The sequence below is a fragment of the Panthera uncia genome (assembly GCF_023721935.1).
Source record: "Panthera uncia isolate 11264 chromosome B2 unlocalized genomic scaffold, Puncia_PCG_1.0 HiC_scaffold_24, whole genome shotgun sequence".
NCBI classification, from domain to species: domain Eukaryota; kingdom Metazoa; phylum Chordata; class Mammalia; order Carnivora; family Felidae; genus Panthera; species Panthera uncia.
This window is the reverse complement of record NW_026057580.1, coordinates 85189923-85214306: the sequence shown is the minus strand read 5'-3', so window position 1 is coordinate 85214306 and position 24384 is coordinate 85189923. Positions and strand designations below refer to the sequence as shown.

Sequence of the window (24384 nt, the reverse complement as noted above, 5' to 3'; positions counted from 1 at the left end):
TTCATCTAATGGACCTTTTCTACGATATCCAAAAAGAAGAGTTCAATTACTTTAAAATTTTATCAGAATTAATGGTAGAACTAGGGCATGATCCTTTTGTCTGTTTTATATTCACCAGCCTCTTCCTATGCCTCCCAAGATTTTAACAGTGATGTAGAACTAAGCTATGGGTGTTACTAATATTTTAATTTAAAAATTTACTTGCTTCCTTCCTAATAATCTGAATTGATTACTTTGAAATCTTATGAACTCCTTCTACTTGTTAAACATGTTTTCAATGTTATTGACCAGATGCCTACAGTTAAAATAGATGTTTTTCCTTTAATATTTGATCTAATTTTTGTCATCTCTCCATAAATACTTCTGATCATTATTCTAGGGCTCACATTATAAATATAACTTACAGGTTTATGCCTATGCTGACAAAATAATTGGTTTACAAACATATAGTTTCTTGGGTTTCATTTTAACAACTGAAATTGATTTGTGAGAACACACATCAAAGCACCAGATTAGATAGATGAAAGGAAACTTTTATTCTCTGATGAGTTATTCCTAGGCATATCTTTTATCTGTTTACAACAAATAACTTTCTATGATCAGTTTTCATTACTATCTTTGGTTTGAAATACACGTTATATGACCTAGAGGGCCTATTTTAGAAAGTGTGGATAAATTAAAAATTACCTCTACTAGAAAAATGAAAAGCGCATATCCTACTTAAAGCCCATCAAGGTTGTATTTTAAAATATGAAGTATGTCACATTATTATGATATTTTAATCTGAAAAATTAGTCTCAGTAATTACTTCTTTGTAAAAATAATTCCTATTTTAGAATATTAGACTTAACCGTTACTTTCTGGTAGGAATAAATCTTGCTATTTAATACAAGCCACACAAAGAGAAATGAATAAGGCTTATTACATATTTTCACCATTGTTAACAGTATGAAAAATAGTTCTAGAAAACAAAATCACACTGAAAATTAGTCTCTTAATATGACTATAGCTAAGAACAGTGTTGGTTTTTAAATATAAAAGGGGTCAATTGAGTTCGATAATCATTTCATCTTTGTATTTACTGCTGACTTTATTTTTATTTCCGGTTCAAATTCAGATTTGACCATATTATTAAAGAAGAAAGTGTGTTGTGTTTATTGTACACCTGAAACTAATATAACACTGTATGTTGACAACACTGCAATCAATATAAAATAAAAAAATACAATAAATAAAACAAAAAAGGAGGAAGGGAAGATTAAAACATATGATATTTTTATTCATAAAAAATTAGCTATAAAATTCTAGATACCTGACCTAGAGAAATAAACAGAAATTCGGAAAACGGTTAAAGTATGAGCATGCCCATTACAGTATTATTTATGAGAGTAACTGCAGAGGTACTTAAATGTTTAATGTTAGAAAAAAAAAGTTGAATAAATCAAATTAGGATACATTCATGCTATGAAATAATATGCAATCATTAAAATCCTGTTTTGAAGCAGTTTTAATGATAGGAATATACTTAAGATATAGCATTATGCAAAATTTCAAAAAGCAGAATACAAAATCATATATACACTATGATCCCAATTATATACCTATAATGACACACATACTGCCCCTCAGACACAAATAGAAACATGTATACATAGAAAAAAGACTAGAACAAACTATATTAGTTTTTAAAAGTCTGAATCATAGATGTATTTGAATTTCTTATGCAAAGTATTTTGCATTTATTTCCTAAATTTTCTTGACTTAGAAATATGAATCAGAGACAGTACTTCAAATTCATCTTTATTTCCTAAATTTTTCTTCACTTGGCATATGTATATCTTTAATGGATATATCGATATAGTATTAAATGAACTTCCAAATCATAGTTAGTAAGAAAATTCCAAAGTTCATTATGTAAAAAAAATATGTACAAAAAAAATCTCTCTGTCACACGTTTCAAATATTTAAATAACATAGTTTTAAAGAATTGAGTAATACCAAAGCAGATAGTAACAAACTTCACTAACAAAATTTTACTAAATTTGATGTACAAAATTTTATTTCAGAGGCTAGGGAAAATCTCTGTGGTAAGCAAATTCAAGAAGGAGATGTTCCCAGTCTGTAATCAAGATTAATGAGGTAAAACAAACATGGGAGACAGTCCTTATCCAGTGTCGCTGGAAAGCTTGATAATCTGTAAATTATTTTCACTTGGGATGATAATAACAACAGCACTTAACGTATTGTGCTTGCTGTGTGCTAAGCACTGTTTTAAAGCTCTTTACAAATATGAATTCATTGAATCTTCAAGACAATCCTGGGAGATAGCTATTACCATCACCTTTATGCTGAGTGGGAAACCAAAGGACAGAAAGGTCAAGCAATTTGCCTAAGGTCACCAGCTACCCAACTGTAGAGTCAGGGTTCCAAGTCAAGCAGCCTGGCTCGAGAGTCTGAGCTCTCTACTCTCACACATACTGTCTCAGGGGAAAAATGGTCTCAGGACAAAACACCACCTTGTACAACAGTGCTGTAGGGTATGTAGGAAAAGGCCATGAATGAGAGCAGAATTTCTGCTAAATTTATATTTTGGAGACATTTTGATCAGTCTCGATCCCTTTCTTTTACTTTAAATATACGTATCTGTTTTTGAAAAACAATTTTTAAAGATTTCTTCATCTAATAACAACAATGGCAACAACAGTAATGATACCTAGCATTCGCTAAGAACTCTCCAGATGCGTGCCTTATGTACTGTTCCCATGACAATCCAGAGCCCGCCACGGAGGCGCCCGGGCAGGTCTCCCTGCGAGAGAATCTGCAGCGAGTTGGCTGATTGACATCTTCCGGTTTCCACTCTTGTGGATCCACTGGGGGAACCCACACCAGGTCATGCTTCTCCAGGTCAAAGACTGATTACAATAAAGTCCAACAGTCTTTCTGCCCAATCCAGGATTCCTCAAACGGAAAACTGGTGCTCGGGCACTTCCGTTTGGCCTGACAAGCATTTGGCATTTTGGCAAAATGCACAGAATGAGGCTTTTCTGCTCGATCTTTCCTTCCCTTTCCCCTTTCACATCAGTCAAGCCTGCACTATGGCAGGAGGCTCCCTGTACACTATGCTCTCTTCTCCTTCAACTTTCATAGGCATTTCCCCCAGTCAATCTCTTCACATTTGCTTCTTGGAGGATCCAGGCTGTTAGATACCCTATGAAGTGGGTCCTCTGACAGATGAAGAAGGTGTATTACAGAAAGACTTAAGGAACTGTCATAGCTAGGAAGTGTTGAGGCTGGGATTTGACCCGAGGCGGACCAATACCAGAACTAATTTTCTTTTTTTTTCACTATAAATTTTTTTAATGTTTATTTATTTTTGAGAAAGAGACAGAGACAGACTGCAAGCGGGGGAGGGGCAGAGAGAGAGGGAGACACAGAATCTGAAGCAGGCTCCAGGCTCTGAGCCGTCAGCATAGAGCCCGATGCGGGGCTCCAACTCATGAACCACAAGATGATTATGACTTGAGCCAGCTGGATGCTGAGCCACCCAGGTACCCCAGAACTAATTTTCTTAAAATGCCAATAAAGAGGGACGCCTGAGTGGCTCAGTTGGTTGAGTGTCCAACTTCGGCTCAGGTCATGATGATCTCGTGGTTGATGGGCTCAAGCCCCACGTCAGGCTCTGTGCTGACAGCTCAGAGCCTGGAGCCTGCTTCAGATTCTGTGTCTCCCTCTCTCTGCCCTTCCGCCAGCCATGATATGTCTCTCTCTGTCTCAAAAATAAAATAAACATTAATTTTTTTTTAAATGCCAATAAAGAGCCTAGAATAATGCATTCTTTCTTTTTTTCTTTTCTACCCTGTTACTTTTTACTTTACTCTCACTTTCTTCTATCCCTTCCCTGCTCCTCCCCACCAGGCTGTGATTCCACACTGGTAAGTCTTATTTCCTGTCACTCTGCAACATGGCCCTGGACCTATTCTTCTCTCTTTCCTCCTCCTCTCTCTTCCCTTCCTCCCTTTTGCTCTTACTGCCAGTATTTTTCTTTTGTCTACTAAGATGGGGGACTAAACTTCTGTAGTAGAAAACATGCTTCCTTACTTAGTGTATGTGGTATACATGCAGTGTGAGAGTGTGTGACTTGTGGTATACACGGGCAAGCTTATGATGTGGCAAAGTAACAAAGCCATCCATTATGATGAAATGTGAACAACACGTCAGATCAATGGGCTGGATTTTCTTGGGAAAGCCACTTTCTTTGCTAGATTTGTTCATTCACAGAAGTGAGTCTGTTCGGAGGTCTGAAATTCCTTCCACCTGTAAGATCACAGCTTTCTACAAATAAACTTCTACATATCCATGGGAAACTGAAACTTTTATGAACCTATGAACCTGAACATACTTTTAAAAATACACAGACAGGGGACACCTGGGGGGCTCAGTTGGTTAAGCGCCCAACTTCAGCTCAGGTCATGATCTCAGGGGTTCGTGAGTTCGAACCCCACGTCGGGTTCCATGCTGACAGCTCAGAGCCTGGAGCGCATCTCGGATTCTGTGTCTCCCTCTCTCTCTGCCCCTGCCCTGCTTGTACTCTGTCTCTGGCTCTCAGAAAGTGAATAAACGTTAAAAAAATATTTTAAAAAAATTAAAAACAAATACACGGACAGCTATTTTCAAAAGGCAAAGCTTTAAGCAGGAATGGTCTAGTGTTTACATTTGCAATTGTGCACACCGAGCAACCGTTATTTGGTAAAAATGCCATCGGGAAAGGTCAGCGGCAGCACACGGAACACAGCATGCGGAGGCATGAGACATGCAGCGCCTCTGGGATTACCGGAGCTGGGGGCCGATAGGCTCCCCGAGGGCACCCGCTGGAGCTGCTGAAACCCCACCTCTGAGGAGGCCCCAGCACCCGGTGCGCTCTCTGTGACTGCTCCTCCTGTCGGTGCACCTGCCTGCTGAGGTTGCAGTGTCTCCCTACGAAGCCAGATTTACATGAACATCTTCCTGTAATATCACACTGTGGTGTCACAGAACCAACGAGACTGCAGTCACATAACACACAGAAGTGCTTCTCTGGATCCCACCACATATCGGGCTTTAAAAGCCAACAGAAAAAGAAAACAAAGAAACAAAAGAGCATTTGGTATTATTCAAGAGATAGAGGCAGAAGGTATTTCCAAACTTAGTACAGAAAGGCCAGTTTGCCATCTGAGAAATGCTCGTTCAGTTTAAGTCTTTATAAGCCAAAATACATTTTTATAAGAAGTAGGTAGTGCAAATCCATCACTCTAGTGAAGGAATCTCAAGGGGTGTGCCATACTGAAGGCAGGGCAAAACGTTCAGGAACGGAGAGCAACATGTTGTGAATTTTATTTCATTTTATAAAAATGGTGTATATAAAACTATGTTGATTAGCTTCTCTACTGAAAACTTTTCTGAGGTAGAATGCTCCCTGTAACTAACTTGTCAATGATAGAACTAGAACAAAGTGCTAAAAACAAAGGGTGTGACACATTTCATTCTGCCAACAATATAAAAGCAAAGAGTATTTTACTCACTGCAGATTGAGATTAAATTTATAGCTTCTTTGTTTCAGAAACATCTGAATTACAGTAAATATTATACAAATTTGCTGCCAAGGAAATATAGGTTGAAGGCCAAATGCTAGTGCACAGCAAATTTTGTTCTATTTTGGAAAAACTCTCCAATGATCACAGTGATTGTACATGTAGGATTGTACAATCCTGAACTCCTCTTTCAATATACTCATATGTATGTCGTTGAAAGCTAATGAACATTTTCAAGGAGGAAGTGACTCATGGCCAGCTCCTACTCCTTACCTTACACTCATCACACCGCAGTCCTTGCACATTAGGTTTGCATTCACATTGTCCTGTCCTAGCATGGCAACTCTCGGACAAGGAGCTGTTGACATTACAGCGACAAGCTGCAAAGAGAAAAGACATCTTCGGTTGGGAAAACATTTCCAACAGTCTTAATAGGCTTGTTAAATAATAGTATCCTCCAGATGGTAACTTTGGCAACTAAGTTTTAGAACACAATGTTTTCATGGTGGCTGGGTGGCTCAGTTGGTTAAGTGTCCGACTCTTGGTTTTGGCTCAGGTCATGATCTTGCGGTTTCATGAGTTCAAGCTCCACGTCAGGCTCTGCACCGCTGGCACAGATCCTGCTTGGGTTTCTCTGTATCCATCTCTCTCTCCGTCCTTCCCCAATTCATGCTGTCTCAGTCTCTCTCAAAATAAATAACTTAAAAAAAAAAAGAATGTTTTCTGATTTGCTAGGTGTTCCATTAGGCATTATACCCTTTGATCCTTACAACTTTACAAGCTGTAGAGATGATTCACGTAAAGCTATATCACAGTGCCTGGCACATCAGATGCTATTAAAACATTAATGTAGTCATTGTTATTTTGATTTTGAGAGTGAATATTATATATTGTACCTGGACACACACCTTTAAGATTAGTAAAGTATGTAAGACAGAAGAGTTAAGTAGACATTTTTTCCAATAAGGATATCAAAACGGCCAACAGGCATGTGAAAGGATGTTAAACAGCACTAATCCTCAAAGAAATGCAAATCAAAACCACAACGAGATATTGCCTTATACCTGTTAGAATGGCTATTATCAAGAAGACAAGAAACAACAGATGCTGAAGAATGTCTTGAAGACTTACTCTTATACACTGTTAGTGGGAATGTAAATTGATCCAACCACTTTGGAAAACAAGGTGGAGGTCCCTCAAACAATTTGAAAATAGAACTAGCATATAACCCAGCAATTCTACTACTGAGTATATACTTAAAGGAAATGAAAACAGTATTTTGAAGAGATATGTACACTCCTATGTTCACTGCAGCATTTTTCTCAGTAGCCAAGATACGGAAAAATGTCAATGTCCATCAAAGATGAATGGATAAAAAAGATATGGTATATATACACAATGGAATATTATTCAGCCATGAGAAAGGAGAATATCCTACCATTTGCAACAATACAGATGGACCTTGACCACATTACGCTAAATGGAAGATGTCATATAAAGAAAGCTAACTACTGCATGATATCATCTAGATGCAGAATCTAAAAAAATTAAACTCATAATAAAATGGACAGTAAAATGGTAGTTACTAGGGGATGGAGGGTTGGGGGGGGTAAAATTGTTGTTGTTTAGGGCACACACCTGCAAGTAGTAAATGGTGAATGGTAAATGAGCTACGGTGCTCTATTACACAGTATAAAAATATAGACAATATTGTACTATATTGTGCAAAGGAATAAATATCTCTACAACAATCATCGTATTGCAATATATAAGCATATCAAAGTAAGATGCTGTGCACCTTATATTTACACAATGTCATATGTCAAATATTTTCAATTAAAAAGTATATAAAATGAAGACGCTGTTTCAAGCGTATTAGGAATATAGCATTATAATTTTTAAAAATCACTTTGTTTTACAATTTGTATACTGTTTCCAATATATTTGGTTTAAGTAATCTTTTATCATTTCTATGTGATGAAGCTATTTGATGCTATCCTGAAACATAATAAATCAGTCTAACAATTAAAGGGACTTTTCACAAATAGAACGTAATTAGGGGCGCCTGGGTGGCTCAGTCGGTTAAGCGGCCGACTTCGGCTCAGGTCATGATCTCATGGTCCGTGAGTTCGAGCCCCGCGTCAGGCTCTGTGCTGACAGCTCAGAGCCTGGCGCCTGTTTCAGATTCTGTGTCTCCCTCTCCCTGACCCTCCCCCATTCATGCTTTGTCTCTCTCTGTCTCAAAAATAAATAAACGTTAAAAAAAATATTAAAAAAAAAACAAATAGAACGTAATTAATGACACACCCTACAGGTGTACTTTAATGGTACATATAATTGCATTGACACCAGAATAAATATGTGAGGGGGAGATGACAGAAAAATTTAGAACATTCATAGATGGTTTTGGTAAATTTTATCTAATACCTCATGTCTTTGGATACTTTGAGCACAACTTATAACTACATTGTGAATAGCTCCTCCATCAGCCTATGCTATTTTCCTGTTCCCCTGGCTCAAGGTTCTACTTAGTTATACTGCTTTCCCCAAAACTGGCTGATTTTTCTTCCAGGGATTTGACCTTTTGTGTCTGCTAAGTGGATACATGTTTGGTGGCCATTGAAGAATTGGCCTAGCTCCAGTCTCCAATTCCTCAGACAATAGCCTAAGCATACTCCATAGCAGGGGTGTGAGAAAAGACTAAGAGAAATACTTTTTGTAAATTTCTACTTCACTCGCCACTAGAATTGTTGTATATGCTTTCAGTTTCTTTTTAAAATTAATTTTTATTAATGTTTTTTTGAGTATAGTTGACATATAATGTTACATTAGTTTCAGGTGAACAATGTAGTGATTCAATTATACATTATATCACGTTCATCTCAAGTGCAGCTACCATCTGTCCTCACATCCCTATTACAATATACTTTCACTTTCTTTATGTGAGTCTCATATATATTACACTTCAATTTTTTAAATCCCAAATAATTTAGAATTTATAAGTTCTTTTTTCTCAGGATGAGGAATATAGGATTAAATTTACCATAACTTAACATAATCTTAAAAATAATGAAAGCAGTGACAGGATACAAAATCAACATACAAAAATCTTCTGTACTTATGTACACCAATAATGAAGCTGCAGGAAGAGAAATCAAGGAACGATCCTATTTACAATTGCACCAAAAACCATAGGATACCTAGGAATAAACCTAACCAAAGAGGCAAAAGATCTGTATTCTGAAAACTACAGGACACTTATGAAAGAAATTGAAGAAGACACAAAGAAATGGAAAAATGTTCCATGCTCATGGATGGAAGAGCAAATATTATTAAGATGTCTCCACTACTCAAAGAAATCTACACATTGAATGCAATCCCTATCAAAATACCAACAGCATTTTGCAGAGAGCTAGAACAAACAATTCTAAAATTTGTATGGAACCACAAAAGACTATGAATAACCAAAGCAATCTTGAAAAAGAAGAGCAAAGCTGGAGGCATCATGATTCCAGACTTCAAGCTATATTACAAAGCTGTAGTCATCAAGACAGTATGGTACTGGCACAAAACAGACACATAGGTCAATGGAACAGAATAGAAAATTCACAAATGGACCCACAACTATGGCTAACTAATCTCTGACAAAGCAGAAAATAATATCCAAGGAAGAAAGTCTCTTCAACAAAGGGTGTTGGGAAAACTGGACAGCAACGTGCAGAAGAATGAAACTGGACCATTTTCTTACACCATACACAGAAATAAATTTAAAATGGATGAAAGATATAAATGTGAGACCTAAAACCATCAAAATCCTAGAGGAGAATATAGGTAGCTACCTCTTTGGCATCAGCCATAGCGACTTCTTAGACACATTTCTAGAAGCAAGGGAAACTAAAGAAAACTCAAACTATTAGGACTTCATCAAGAAAAAAAAAACCTTCTGCAGCATGAAGGAAACATTCAACAAAACTAAAAGGAAACCTTTGAAATGGGAGAAGATATTTGCAAATGACATATCTGAGAAAAGGTTACTATGCAAAATCTATAAAGAACTTACAAACTCAACACCAAAAAAACAAATAAGCCAGTGAAGAAATGGGGAGAATGAATAGAATGGGGAGAATGGAAAACTAAGTTTTCCAAAGAAGACATACAGATGGGTAACAGACACATGAAAAGATGTTCAACATCACTCATCCTCAGGGAAATACAAGTCAAAACCACGATAAGATACCACCTCACACCTATCAGAATGGCTAAAATTAACAACATAGGAAAAAAGTTGGCGAAGATGTGAAGAAGGAACTCTCTTAAACAAATGTTGGTGGGAATGCAAACTGATGTAGCCACTTTGGAAAACAGTATGAAGGTTTCTCAAAAAGTTAAAAATAGGGTGCCTGGGTGGTTCAGTCATTTGAGCATCCAACTCTTGATTTTGGCTCAGGTCATGGTATTATGGTGGTGAGACGGAGCCCCATATTGGGCTCTGTGCTGAGTGTGGGGTCTGCTTAGGATTCTCTCTCCCCCTCTTCCTCTGCCCCTCCCCTTCACCTCTCTCTCAAAAAAAGTTAAAAATAGAACTTCCCTATTATCTAGCAATTGCACTACTAGGTATTTACCCAGAATATATAAAAATAATGATTCAAAGGGACACATGCACCCCAATGTCCATAGTGGCATCATCAACAATAGCCAAAGTATGGAAAGAGACCAAATGTCTATCAGCTGATGAATGGATAAAGAAGATGTGGTATGTATATACAGTGGAATATTACTCAGACATAAAAAGAACGAAATCTTGCTGTTTGCAATGATATGTATTATGCTAAGCAAAGCAAGTCAGTAAGAGGAAGACACGTATATGATTTCACTCATAAGTGGAAGTTAAGAAACAAAACAGATGAACGTAGCGAGGAAAGGAGAGGGGAAAACCATAAAAATAGACTCTTAACTATAGAGATCAAACTGAGGGTTGATGGAGGGAGGTGACAGAGGGATGGGTTAAATGGGAGACGGGTGTCAAGGAGGACACTTGTGATGAGCATCGGGTGTTTTATGTAGGTGATGAATTCTACTCCCAAAACTAATATTACACTATATATTCACTAACTGGAATTAAAATAAAAACTTGAAAAAAAAACCCACAAAGGCAATATAAAGTTTTAAGTGGCATTTTAAAATGAAATGTAGGACACAAACAATAACATAAATTTCAAAAGCAAAATACATTTCTTTGTAGTGGTGCACTTTTCATGAGCAAACCTAGAGGCAACTAAAATAATGGTTTATCATGAATTTTCTTTTCTTGAGGTTTACTACCTATGCATAGATAAACTAATATACATAAGAAAATTATCAAAATAAGTATATTTCTTATATTTTTATATGTTGAAGATCATTAAAAACTCTAATCTTTTCTATATGTGCTTCATAGCAAGTGGTATAAAAACTGGCAATGGTTCAAAATGTTTCTATACCATATTTTCCTATGTGTTCTTATGCCACAGATCCCCAATTTATCACAATAAAATGAGTGGAACAATGTCTCCTCAACTTTACGGAGGGGCTTAATGGAAGACAGAAAAGGAGGTCACTAAACAAGGAACACAGCTCTAAAATGAGTGACTCACAGATACAACTACTATGAACACTGCTACCAAAGGCACTCCTCTCTGTGAGCATCCCAGGCCCAAGCGGCACACTGGACACTCTCTCTGGGCTGGATCCTTGAAACCTCACAGAAAATCATGACCCTTTATGTAAATGAGGAAACTGAATCTCAGTGAGGTCAACTGTCTCGTCCAGAGTCACATGGCCAGAAAGTGTTGATCTTAGATGATGTCTTTGAATGGGAGAACTTCTTAAGCCCCTTATGATTTTATACTGGTAAAGTGTGCTTCTGTGCCTGTTGGAAATCTTGCCTTTAAAAAAAATACTGGGGCACCTGGATGGCTCAGTCAGTTGAGCGTCTGACTTTAGCTTAGGTCTTGATATCATGGTTCGTGAGTTCGAGCCCCGTGTTGGGCTCTGTGCTGACAGCTCAGAGCCTAGAGCCTGAAGCCTGCTTCGGATTCTGTGTCTCCCTCTCTCTCTGCCCCTCCCCTGCTTGTGTTCTCTCTCTCTCAAAAACAAATAAATAAACTTTAAAAAAAACTTTTAAAAATACCAATTTACAGGCGATATCAACAGATGCTTATTGTCCTAGAGAGTGATTTGTTTTTTGTTTAACCAACTGTGATTTGCAAATGACAAAAATCTGGCACTCATCTTCCAGCCCTGTGAGGTTGGTTATTGAAGTGGGGTGTCCCACCAGGTCTTTGGTGTCTACAGCAGAGACAGTGAAAAGACTACATTTCCAGCGGTCTCTATAATTTTGCAGGTCGTAGGTCCCAACTGAGTGACTGGAAGGGCCCCTTCTTACGTAATGAACTTGACAGAGTGAAGTGTTGGCATCATAACTGGCTCTACCTAAAGATGATGGCGGCAGGTGAAGTCAAGGATGGCACATCAAATACTTGGGTGCTGACACGGATTCACATTCCACTGGACTCTGCACCACAAGATTTCCCTTGCATATTGCACTACTGCGAATACAAAGCATTATTTGATTTTATGCAACACTGAATAATGAGGCCAGGGAAGTGGAAGAAACAGGAGATGTGCACTAATGAACACAGATGAAGCCCTACAAGAGCTAATTTTGTGAAAGGAAACACAGAAATATCATTCTGTGAATAGTCCCACGGTGAAGGTCAATCATTCAAGAATTATAAATGCCAGTGTGTGGAAATATGGGCACCTATTATGAAATGCAAGAATGCAGAGTTCACATATGAAAGCATAACAGATTAACACCTCCAGACAGGTACTAAAGAAATAATATGGACAAAAATTCATTTGAAGAAAATGATTACAATTGAAATAAATAATAAGGATAAGTGGCACTTACCTAGTTTTTCTAAATTCTTCTCTCCTACCATGGACACAAGTTGATTTTAAAATCTTCCTTCCACATGTAAATAAAGATATGTGCATCCTTTGAAAAACAACACTCTGACAATGCAGCTATTTTCAAAGGATTTACTCTATTAGTACAAAGAAATACTTTAGAATATGCAGACTCTGTGTATAGGCTGTGCATCTATCACACATGTATTGCACATAATTTCCTACCCTCCAATCCCCACTCAAGAACTCATCAGCTGCTTTGAGGTGCAATGCATCAATTCTGTCAGAGGCGTCAATAGTTCAGGACTTACGCTGACAGTTCTTTGCATCAACTGCGTCTCCAAAATATCCATCAGCACAGAGCTCACAGTACCGGCCTGTTGTACCTGGCTTACATATCAGACAGGAGCCAGACAAGCTGTCACAGCTGCCAGGGACGGAGAAGTCAAGGTTGTCATTGCATTGGCATGGCTGACATGATCCTCCAGGTACAGAAGGTTGTCCAAAATAGCCTTCTGCACACCTAAGGAGTAAAATTTCATCAGTGAGTATTTGGGAGGAACTCATAAAGCCCATAAAGCAATGTTTATATACTTTGCATACTACCCTCTCCCAGGATGATATGTTTTCCTGTTAAGTGTTCCTTTTCTCAAATGCAAGGTGATTAAAAAATGTTTTTCTATAACTGCAGTGTAGATACAAGATGAAATCCTGCCAGCCCCACTAGTAATTAGATTTCAGCCAGGAAAAAAAAAAAAATCTTGTCACTGGCACTGAAGACGAGACCAAAGCATAATAAGAAATCTGCTGCTGGCACTCTAGAGGAATCCAGGTCCATGTTGGAAAGCCTTTGTAGTGCAACACATCATATGTATCTATTCCAATTGGTTGTTTTCTGTACAAATATGTAAGGTTCACACTTTTTGTTGTTGTAGCAAAAGCTTGTTATGAGGAAACAGGCTTACAAGGAAATTCAGCAGTGAGAATTCAGAATTTATTAAATAGAAAATTGTGACTCAAAAGATTCTCATTATTATTCAGGGGGGGGTTTTGGGTATCACTGCATTACTAATGGGTTTGTATATATTTGCATATGCATACAGAGGCAGATTTTCACGGAAGAACCTTTAGCGAGAAGCAGGTATGCGGGCATCCTATGTACGTGCCGTAAGGTGATGCTTAATTGTGCCCACAACTCATATTAGCAACCTGTAGGTTTCTTGTCTTAAGGACTAGATGCTACTCTACAGTATATTGGAAAAACAAGTTTGTTTATTTATAAGGCATAGCAGAGGAGATTTTTTAAATTATATTATCAAAATTCCCTTTATCCATATGTTGTTTCAAAATGCTACTCAATGTCACAGATGCACAGATACACGCTTTTAGGAGGCATCGATTTCTATTCTGCTCTGCCTTCTCTTTCAGTTACATTTGCTCATGCTTCATATTAAGCCACACTTGTGAAAGGAGAAACAAAACAGTGCATCTATAGGCTTACAGTCAGGCTAGCTCTGTCATCTGTCTTGTACAGCAAGGATCAAAACTGAAGGGGAACAAAAACAATGTGGGGGAATATAATTTCAATAGTCCACTACTGTTATGCTCATCTACTCACGGACATAGAAGTCACTGTGTAGAGAAATGCTCTCTACCATTCAAAATAGAAATGATTTAAATCCATTACATCATATGAGGATATTTTAATAACATCGCAATTATGGGGCAAAGTCATTAATCGCTTTACATTTTCTAGAACATGTGTACGTGCCATAATAATCTTGCTTTATAGAGAATTAACCTTTTATCATAATTTTTTAAATGAAATTTCTAGGTTTAATTATATCCACAAAATATTGTATAAATTGTGAAAGTCATGGTGTTAATATTGCTTGGAAGAATTCTGTCACCCACAAATGTAATTGCTTATTAATTATCTATTGTAAAATCTGAACTGTGTTTTAGTACATAAAATTTCCCCACAATCCCTTCAGAAGTGGTTTTCCATAGAGCTAATAAGAAGGTACTTTTGAATTTTAACCCAATTCTCCTTGCCTTACTTGATATTCAGAGTTTATGATCACATCCACATATACTCACATCTCATTTTGTTTACCATTAAAAGAGTGGCTTTGCTCCACTAGAATAACAATATACAATGATCATTATCACAGCCAACGAAAACCCATTATTTTCAGCTCACTTTCCTCAAAATGACTTACTGCCCTCAGGAGAGATGGCATTATATAACAAGATCTGGGAATTTTTCTTAACATAGATACCAAATTAATAAGTCCAAAATTTTCCCACAATGAAGAGAACCTTTAGTTCATGAGAAAATAATTGCAATTAAGTAGAATAACTGAAGAAGCAGCCTTTATTTTTTTGTTGTAGGACATGAAAGAAAGCTTATTGAATATACATGACACATAATTCATATGCCAGGTTCTATTACCAGTGTATATATGTGTGTGTTTCCATACATAGAATAATAGTAGCTCTAGAGACATAAAAATGTTTCAGTAGAGATTAAAAAGTAATTCTAGGGCCAGCGAATATTATACTGCTAATTATATAACTTTTGTTAATAATAATAATGTTTTATAGTCTGATCAAGTTGGATTCACTTAATTAAAATTAGTGTGAATGACAGCCCTTTAGACCTTGCCAGTCTCTCGGATTTTCACTCTACACAAACGAACTGTAATTTGAAATCTCAGATTGTCTCATTTTCATACGCAAGGCAAAATGAGGATATTTTTTTAGCACAGTTTATTGGATTCCTTGCTACAGTTAGATATCCTGACAATACAAAGTCACTGTTCCTTTCCACATCTGCTAACTTTTTTCATATCCAATTGCAGTATTTTACAAAGAGACCCTCTAACGTAATGAGATTCTAGATACCACAGGCAATTATGTAAAATGGTTCTCTCCACTGATGACTTAGGAACAGTATTAGAGCAAGAGATGGGAGAGGGAGAGAGAGGACAGCAAGAGTGAAATGACAATGAGAAGCCAGAGCAACACTGGCAAGAGTTCTCTTGCTCTGCTCCATCATTTTTACAGTAACTTTTCCCTAAAATATGCGGCCTCTGTTCCCATTATCTATATACTGAAAACAGTGCTTCAATTTCTATGAGCAAAATAGAAAGGCTCTTGCTCTTTTCCCCTCCTGCCCCCCCTCAAACACCTACTGAGCACTTCATCATGAACATAAACACGGCACAGCCTTTACACTGCAGTCTGTAGAGAAGAAAGGTGAGCTTAAAAATGTGGCAGGGAGCTACTAGAGAGAAGCCAATGTTCTTGTGAAAACACAGAAAAGGGCAACCAACTCAGATTAGGATTCATCAAGGACACTTTTGGGGTGATAGAGTTGAATTATTTTTTTTAATGTTTATTTATTTTAAGAGAGAGAGAGCGAGCAAGGGGAAAGAGAGAGAGAGAGAGAGAGAGAGAGAGAGAGAGAATATCCCAAGCAGGCTCTGCACAATACAGGGCTCATTCTCAGGAACCTGAGCTGAAATCAAGAGTCAGTCGCTTAAGGGGCACCTGGGTGGCTCAGTCAGTTAAACATCAGACTTCGGCTTGGGTCACAATCTCATGGTTCGTGAGTTTGAGCCCCACGTCAGACTCTGTGCTGACAGCTCAGAGCCTGGAACCTGTTTCAGATTCTGTGTCTCTCTCTCTCTGCCCCTCCCCTACTCACACTCTTTCTCTTTCAGGAAAAAAAAAAAAAAAGAAAAAAAGAGTCAGCTGCTTAATCGACTGAGACACCCAGGTGCCCCTAGAGTTGAATTTTAAAAGTTGATCAGGGTTAGTCTCAGGTGGAGGAGTGGAAGGACTGCAATCTTGTGGTCAGAGGGAACAGTGTTGGCAAAGGCACAGAGGGAGAGTGGCTGGGGTATAAACAGCAGGGCTTGTGCAGTAACACTGGATTCTTAATACCTCCCAGGTGATTGAATCAGCTAAGGACTCAATGAGTTTGCCAACATACGTGGTTCCTCACTGAAAATTAGAAAAAAAGGGTTCCCTCTGTCATGTGCAGAAAAGTGAAGAGAGACTAGACATACTGAGCACCCTGGACTCTAGCTCCCAATCTCCCCCTTGGCTGAGGACTTTTGTGCAGTATACAAATTGCACAATCACATAGGAGCAGACTTTGGAACCTTCCTTGGAGTCATAGTTTTCCTAATGGTGTTACCATGTTAACTATGACTGTCTTGCTTTTTTAAATTTCTGTACCTCCACACGCTCCATCTGAACCTCAAGGGTTCAAGGAGATTCAGGCATGAGTAGAAATTCTCATCAGCATAGTGGTAATAGGGCAGTTAGACTCAATTCAGAGTCAGGAATTTATGAAGCAGAGAATATCTAAATAAGATTTGGGAATTGAAATTTTAAAAGCAAAAATAAACTTTCCTAACCTAGAATATGAATCATGTGGATAAAACTGTAGGTGTATTTTCCAAATTTTAAGATATTAGGTTGTAATATCCTTTGTATTCTCAGTGGCCATTGTGAAATTAGTCTTGACGTTGACCTCTCTCCCCTCACTTGCAGAGGAGTTGTTAAAATCTGGGCAGCTAGGGAGGGGACAGGGTTAAAAGGGTCCACATAGCTCATTAACTTTCATGTGGTTCTATGTATCCCACTGGGCCAACTTGCCACAGTCTTTTTAAGTGTCTTTCCATTAAGTAGGATATGTTGCTGAGGCTACAAACTTATTCTGAAAGTAGCTTGGTGCCCAGGAGAGAAGGTGTCATCAGAATTTAGCTCACTTTTTCTCCATGTTCTTTTAAATTTCTCTTGATGCTCCAACATTCATCCCTATTTGCCCTTATAGATACTTTCTCTTATTTTTTCTATTTTTTTCCTCCCCGTGACCAGATGATAGATATCCAGAATCTTAGCAAGGTGCCATGGTGAATACCTCATTCCCTTAACCTCCCTTTTGTTTTTCTTTTGTTTAAAACATTCTCTAGAGGAAAGAAGTAATACTTGAAAGTACAGGTGCTGTGACTCCAAGCAAGTTTCTGAAAAGTGTAACCAGTGTTCTACATGTTATAGAATATCAGTCGATATTTTAAGTGAATAAAAACTTGCAAAGGCAGAATCAGACCTATAAATACGGAGGACACACTGATGGTTTCCACCGGGGAGGTGGGTGGGGAGACAGATAAAATAGTGAAGGGGAGTGAGAGATACAGACTTGCGGTTACGGAATAAGTCATGAGGACGAAACGTACAGCATAGGGAACATAGCCAATGGTACCGCCATAGTGTTGTATGGTGACAGATGTAGGTACACTGGCGGTGAGCATAGCATAATGTATAGAGTTGTTGAATCACTGTGTTGTACACCTGAAACTAATGTAACATTGTGTGTCAACTCAAAAAAAGAGACTAGTCAATATTTTGTCATATCTTGTTTTGCCGTCCTCTTGTTCATGATTGTTTTCATTCCCTCAATTCTAGCAGCAAGACCATTGTGCTACATGACTGAGTGAAGGGGTCTGACAAGGACCAAAGCAGAAACACAGGAATCTTCTGGACTTTGGGCTGTAAAAGTCACCATTTCTATGAATGTGGCCCTTCCTGCTGTAGTTCATCCCCCAACAGAAAATGGGATGAAGCGGGAAAGGCAGATGGAGGAGAAAGGATGAGAATAGAGTTGGTGGGTCCTAGGGTGGAGTGAAAGCAGCAGAGTGAGTCCTGTACCCACATAAGTGGTACAGTGGTGCCCAGTGATTAGGTCTGAAGGGAAAGGTGGTCAGGAGGACGAGAAAAAGGAAGAAGTCAGAAGAAATATGCTTTGATGAACTACTCAGGACTGATTGGCTCACCATCTGTCCTTTGCCCCAAACACACACACACACTTATAGCCAACACACACAGAGATACACACACAGACACACACGTAAACTCATAGCCAAACACATGCACACACACACACACACACATACACACAGACACATACAAACTCATAGCCAAACACTCAGCGACACCCACACACAAGCCACACCCACACATTCACTCAAGCATTCAAGCTTCTTGGTACTAAGTAAACTTGTTAGAACTTTGGTTCAAGCCTGGGAGATGGGGAGAAGAGAAAAAAGACAAATTTTTACAATTGAGAAATAATTGGTATATAACAGTGAGAAAATTTAAAGTTTATGTGACTGAGATTATGTTTCCAAGCTCTCACAGCTCCCACATATGGAGATTTGGTCTCAAAAGAGAAATTAAATTGAGATAAAGAATATAAAATTATAATTCCTGTCCACCTGAGATACATTTTTACTATAGATTTAAAAAATCAGGAATTTATGGGCACACAAGATTAGAAAATGCTGAGTTAGAGCATAATATATAGACTTGTTGAATCACTATATTGTATACGTGAAACTAATGTAAAGATGTTCATCAGATACACTTCAAGAAAGGAAAAGAAAAGGTTGATTTAAACACATTAAACAGATTTCTTCCATCCAGGACATGTCAGAACTTTCAACATGCTAATAGGCACTTTTACTTGTGTGATCACAGAACTCTATTCCAAAAACATCTACGGTTTGGGAAACACTGCTCCAGTTCTCCAATGCTGATTTTATGTAGATGATGTGCACAAACTGATTACACCAATCAGTTACAGAATGGGTTTGATTACAAGATTTTCAATGCAACCAGTATCTCCTTTTTACTCTGACCCTTATTCTCCCCTCCTTCTACTTCAGCCTGAACATCCCCAAAAATGTTTCTCCTAATATTTTGGATCCATCTAATAATGGACTTCTAAGCTCATATAAATACAGAGAAATGAGAAACCCTAAATATTCCTGAAAAACCCTAACCCAAATTCTGGCTAGAAAAATATAATATTCCATCTTCCATATAACAACAATTTAACATTATTTTGGCTGAAAAACTTGGAGATAAGATATGCCATTTGATAAGCCATGTATGCCCATTTCCATTTTCTTTTTAAACAGAAAATCATGCTTACTGTGAGGTATTTCCTTCCTTGGTAGTTTTTATGATTCAGATTAGAACTGTCTCCAGAATACAGTCAACCATTCTTATCCACATGAAATATGTGAGCTGCTTGAAGGTGAGGGTGGTAGATTGCATCTGTTTAGATCCTATGTCTAGTCCCGTGTCTGGCACATGGCAGTTGCTGAACTGACGTTTGTTAAATAAAATGTAGAATTTCAAATTGTAGGTGATTCAAAAATTATCATCTGCTATGTATGGAAAACACGGAGCATGAAGCGAAGTAATACAAACACATCAGAGACTATGGTCACCTAGATAAGTGGGATTTAATGGCATTTTATGAAAGAGTAGCTGTCATTTTCCAGTTGCTAAAAAAAAAGGTTGCCTCTAGTGACCCAAGGTGGGGTTAGGCGTTTGATGTAAATCTGTCTTGGCCATGATATGTTCTGCTATTATAGTAAGTAATATACATGTGCCCTCCTTTTTTTTTTTTTTCTTAACACAAAGGTCTCCAGTTTCTCAGTTGCAAATAAATCATCCTTATTTCAGTTCTATTCTTCCATTACTAATTTACAGATGTTGCCATGCTCACAAATAGTACTTGTTGCTGCTGGAAACTGTCATGGGCACTTTGTCCGCAGACTGCTAGCTGTTGACTAAATCCTCTCTGGGTGATTGGCTCCTGCTTCATTAACTTTATGCAGCCTGGTTGAAATAGGGGGATGAAAGGACAGAAAAGGATAGGCGGAAATAGCCCTCTGTGGTGTTCGCCTTGTTGAAAGCAGGTCACTTCCTCTGCTGTCCCCACACCCCAGTGATGGCAGCAAAGGGGACTATTTTCAGTGCTAAAACCAGAGAGATGTTGGTGTACTTGTCAATGATATCAAGGGAGAATTTTCTACCATTTTTATAATGAGACTGAAATACAGAAGAATCTTTCCTTCACAAGTGTTTCAGGAGAAAAATAATCACACAAATTACATAAAATGCTATCTATAGGTTCCACTGCAAAGCAACCCGATAAAATCACCAGGAATTAAAATACTGGCTTAGAAGTACTTAGAGGAGGATATAAATCACAATAATAAATCACATTTTATTTCTATTTTCAAATATATTTAAGGTAAATTATAGGCCACTTGCTGAACTATGAACCACACATTTAAGCCACATTTTAAGAACAAAAATCTAATTATGAAAAATAAATGGTGCCACCATAGACAGTAAGATAAATCTTAAAGTGCATGACTTTCCACTTGAGCAATACTTTCTAGGAAGACTGTAGGTTAATGCTTACCCTTTAAGATTAAAACATTAATCAAACATTCTCTGAATGAATGGAGATTTATAGAGCAATTTCTAGAGAATAAATAAACTATAAAAACAAAATGCATTGGTTTGACACATGCAGTGAGAAACTTGATTTCACCTCACCAAGTGTGGCAGCTTTTCTGAACTAGTACAAAGGATGATAATGCCTCTGGTTTTATAGCTCCCAAGGTAGAAATCATGTTGAAAGACAGTGTGGTACAGGCTTACCTCTCACAGCGTGGTCCTGTGTACCCGACAGGGCATGCGTCACAGATCAATCCGAGACTTCGGTCTAAATGGCACGTCGGGCTAAAGCTATGTGGATGTTGTTGGGAAACAACAGAGACAAGGAAGAAGCACATACACAATGTCATTAGCAGCATATTTTCAATTCTCTTTCTCCAGAACTGCTGTGACAAAAGGGTACAAGCTGGTCATTCTCGTCTCACAGATGGAGATGAGGGTCTGGCCAGTCGAGGATGAAATGACATTACTATTTCTGCAGACGTGGATGTAGCCCAGTGGAGAGCAGTAGCCTTGTGGCATGTTATTAACTGACTTTGGGCTGTTGTGGGTCTGTGATCATCAGTAACAAGTGACACCGCACAGTTGCCTTTTAGGGTTACCCCAGGCCCGGCAAGACGCGGCATCGTATGCTTTCTAGCCAAATCCTTCTGAATTTGAAGCAGCCCAGAAAAATCTGTTAGAGATTTTGGAAAACTCAGTATGGGATCTTGGAAATAATGGTGGTTTTCTACTTTCAGCATTGGTTCCATGGGTGTGTGTGTGTGCATGAGTGCATGCATGTGTGCGAGCTGCTGCCCATGTGGACCCATAGGTCTGCTGTTTACACAGATGAAATCCTCCAAAAAGTTTTCAGAAGAGATAAAGCATGCATATTCTGCTTAAATTTACAATAAAACCAAGCAATCAAAAAAAAAAAAAACCAAAAAACAAAAACAAAAAAGCCTTGCCATTCTACATCTTCTGGCATGTTCCAAGGTTTATCTCTCTTTTTGTACATATTTCCAGTTTGGATCTGAAGTAACAGAATGGAACACCAAATTAGGAACCAGCACAGTAATTACAGAGTTACATGCCAGCTTTAGCCTTCAACAGCAGGTACAACTACGGCATACTTCTCTGCCTTGTGAGAGACATCTCTCAGGCAGGAACCCTTACCCCAAGATTGATACAATCACTCTCTGAAGACCTATGAAGCATTCTGAATTCTGTGATTTCTGCTGCTCTGCCATTTTAAAACAAAATGCCCCCAATTAATCTTTCTCCCATTATGTTTTCCCTAAATAGATTTATTTTTCTATTATATATGACAGGACGATTCAGTAGAGGCTTGCTTGATGGCTAAATGAATTAAGGAGTGAACAACAAAGTAAACAATGCAAGTCTCGATCTTGTTCTGTTCCTGACACTTGAATGACTTTGGACTACTTTCTTAACTTTTGTGCAGGTCAGATCACAGGTACTACTTCTGAATAATGTTCTTCTGGCTTAACTCATAGCAGTCCTGCAAAGATTTAATATATTTTTTTTATAGCAGGAAGCTATTAGAACCAAGTAGTTCTAGCATTTAAAAGATTTCAACTCAGTGGAGAATCACAATGAATGTGTTGAGGCAAGGGGGGGGGGCAACGCCTGGTTTGGGGTACCTTGAGTTTATAAATATTACCCAGATAAAAGACTCCACATGAGGGGGTTGTGGTGACTGCCAGAAAGAGTGGAACCAAGTCACAGCCAGCCTGTGTTCTGTAAGAAGAGGGCCATCTTTTAGAGAGCAGCCTGGCACTTGTCACCCGTGACCTAAAAGGACCTCGCCATGAGTGATTTTCTTGGCAGGCGAGTGACTGCATTAAAGAAAACAGGCACATGTAAAAATGGAAAGAAACAGATTTTTTTTCCTTCCTCACCTCGTGATTTGCTATTGTTTTCAGACAGAAAAGGGAGGACTGGATTTTGACAAATCTCTAGAACACATGTATGTCTTATTTTAAAATTGGCATTCCATAACTGTCTCATCATCTAGGGACAAAGTGACTCTAACGAGATGCCCTAGGTTTCCCACTCATGTGGGACTACAGTGATTGAAAGAAAATCATGCCAACTATTTTTTAAAATCCTAAATTAGTTTACCATAAGTCATGTCAAAGGTGCTTGACAGGGTTTCTGACACTGTAAAACCATAAAATAGATTTCAAATTCTTAAATATATTCATGTGTCAGTTAAAACCAACAGAAGTAAAGTAAAATGTACCCACTGACAAAAATCAACACCTTTTCAGGAAAAATCTTAAGGAATAACGATATATTAGATTTGACTAGCTCTTTGCATTTTCAGAGTGCTTTTACAAACAATTTTATCACATTTTCACAAAATCTTATAAATGGATTGCAGCAGGCATCATTTGTCTTGCCCAAGGTCATTGCTGGTATCCAGGAGACTTGAGCATCGGACCCAGGACCTCTCATTCCTAATCTGACATTCTCTTCTCCCTCTAACCAGACAGCATCATTCTACTGATAAGAATTAAATATGTTGAAACTTTTGGTAATATACGTACTTGACATGATGCATCTAAATAAAACGGATTTCAGGGGCGCCTGGTGGCTCAGTCAGTTAAGGGTCCAAGTTCAGCCGAGGTCATGATCCCACGTTTCATGGGTTCAAGATCTGCACCAGGCTCTAGATGCTGACAGCTCAGCCCGGAGCCTGCTTCAGATTCTGTGTCTCCCCCTCTCTCTGCCCCTCCCCTGCTTGTACTCTGTCTCTCTGTCTCTCCAAAATAAATAAACATTAAACAATTTTAAATGAAACAGAACTCAATATTCTTTAAACAGTCTAAACTGAGGGCTCACTCCCTTACTGCTGTTATTACAGTTATAGCTATGGAGAAGAGGACTTTCGACAACAAAACTAAAATGAGAAGGAGAAAGGAATACGTACAACAAAAACGCATACGAAATTTGTTTTGGCAACGGCAGCAAGCAACTTGACACTGATTTTGGCCAAAAAATGAAGCTAACTCTTCTGTGACAGAAAGAGGGAACTGTGAGATCATTGTTGCTTTTAAGTGATTCCAAGATTATGTCATCTAACACTAGTTGGCTGGCTCTACACCAGCAGAGAGAGTGTTCTGCTTCCTGAATTATCCACTTCATGCCGCGGAAGACACAGGCAATCCAAGAACAGCGGGCATTTTCCACAAATAGGAGGAAGATGAGAAGCTACCAGTGGACTAGATAGTAAGGGTCTGCACATGGAAATAGTCTTTCTTTTCTTTTTTCTTTTCTTTTTAATGTTTCTTTCTTTATTTTGAGAGAGATAGCAAGCAGGCACGGGAGTTGCAGAGAGACAGAATTCCAAGCAGGCTCCATGCTGTGAGCATGAAGTTCCATGCAGGGCTCGAACCCACCAACCATGAGATCATGACCTGAGCAGAAACCACGTTGCTGCTCAACTGACTGAGCCACCCAGGTGCCCCTTGAAATAGTCTTTCTTTATGTGTGTGTGTGTGTGTGTGTGTGTGTGTGTGTGTGT

The 24384-nt window shown here is 38.3% G+C and overlaps 1 protein-coding gene across 1 annotated transcript in view; it reads right to left on the bottom strand.

The window, feature by feature from the left end:
- The window catches only part of LAMA2 (laminin subunit alpha 2), a 613971-nt gene that overhangs the window by 223400 nt on the left and 366187 nt on the right, over positions 1 to 24384 (bottom strand). The window contains exons 18-20 of the mRNA XM_049652971.1: positions 21057 to 21143; positions 12830 to 13041; positions 5841 to 5947 (exon numbers count right to left, since the gene is read on the bottom strand). Of these exons, the coding sequence (XP_049508928.1) occupies positions 5841 to 5947; positions 12830 to 13041; positions 21057 to 21143 (406 nt within the window). The remainder of the gene's footprint in view (positions 1 to 5840; positions 5948 to 12829; positions 13042 to 21056; positions 21144 to 24384) is intronic.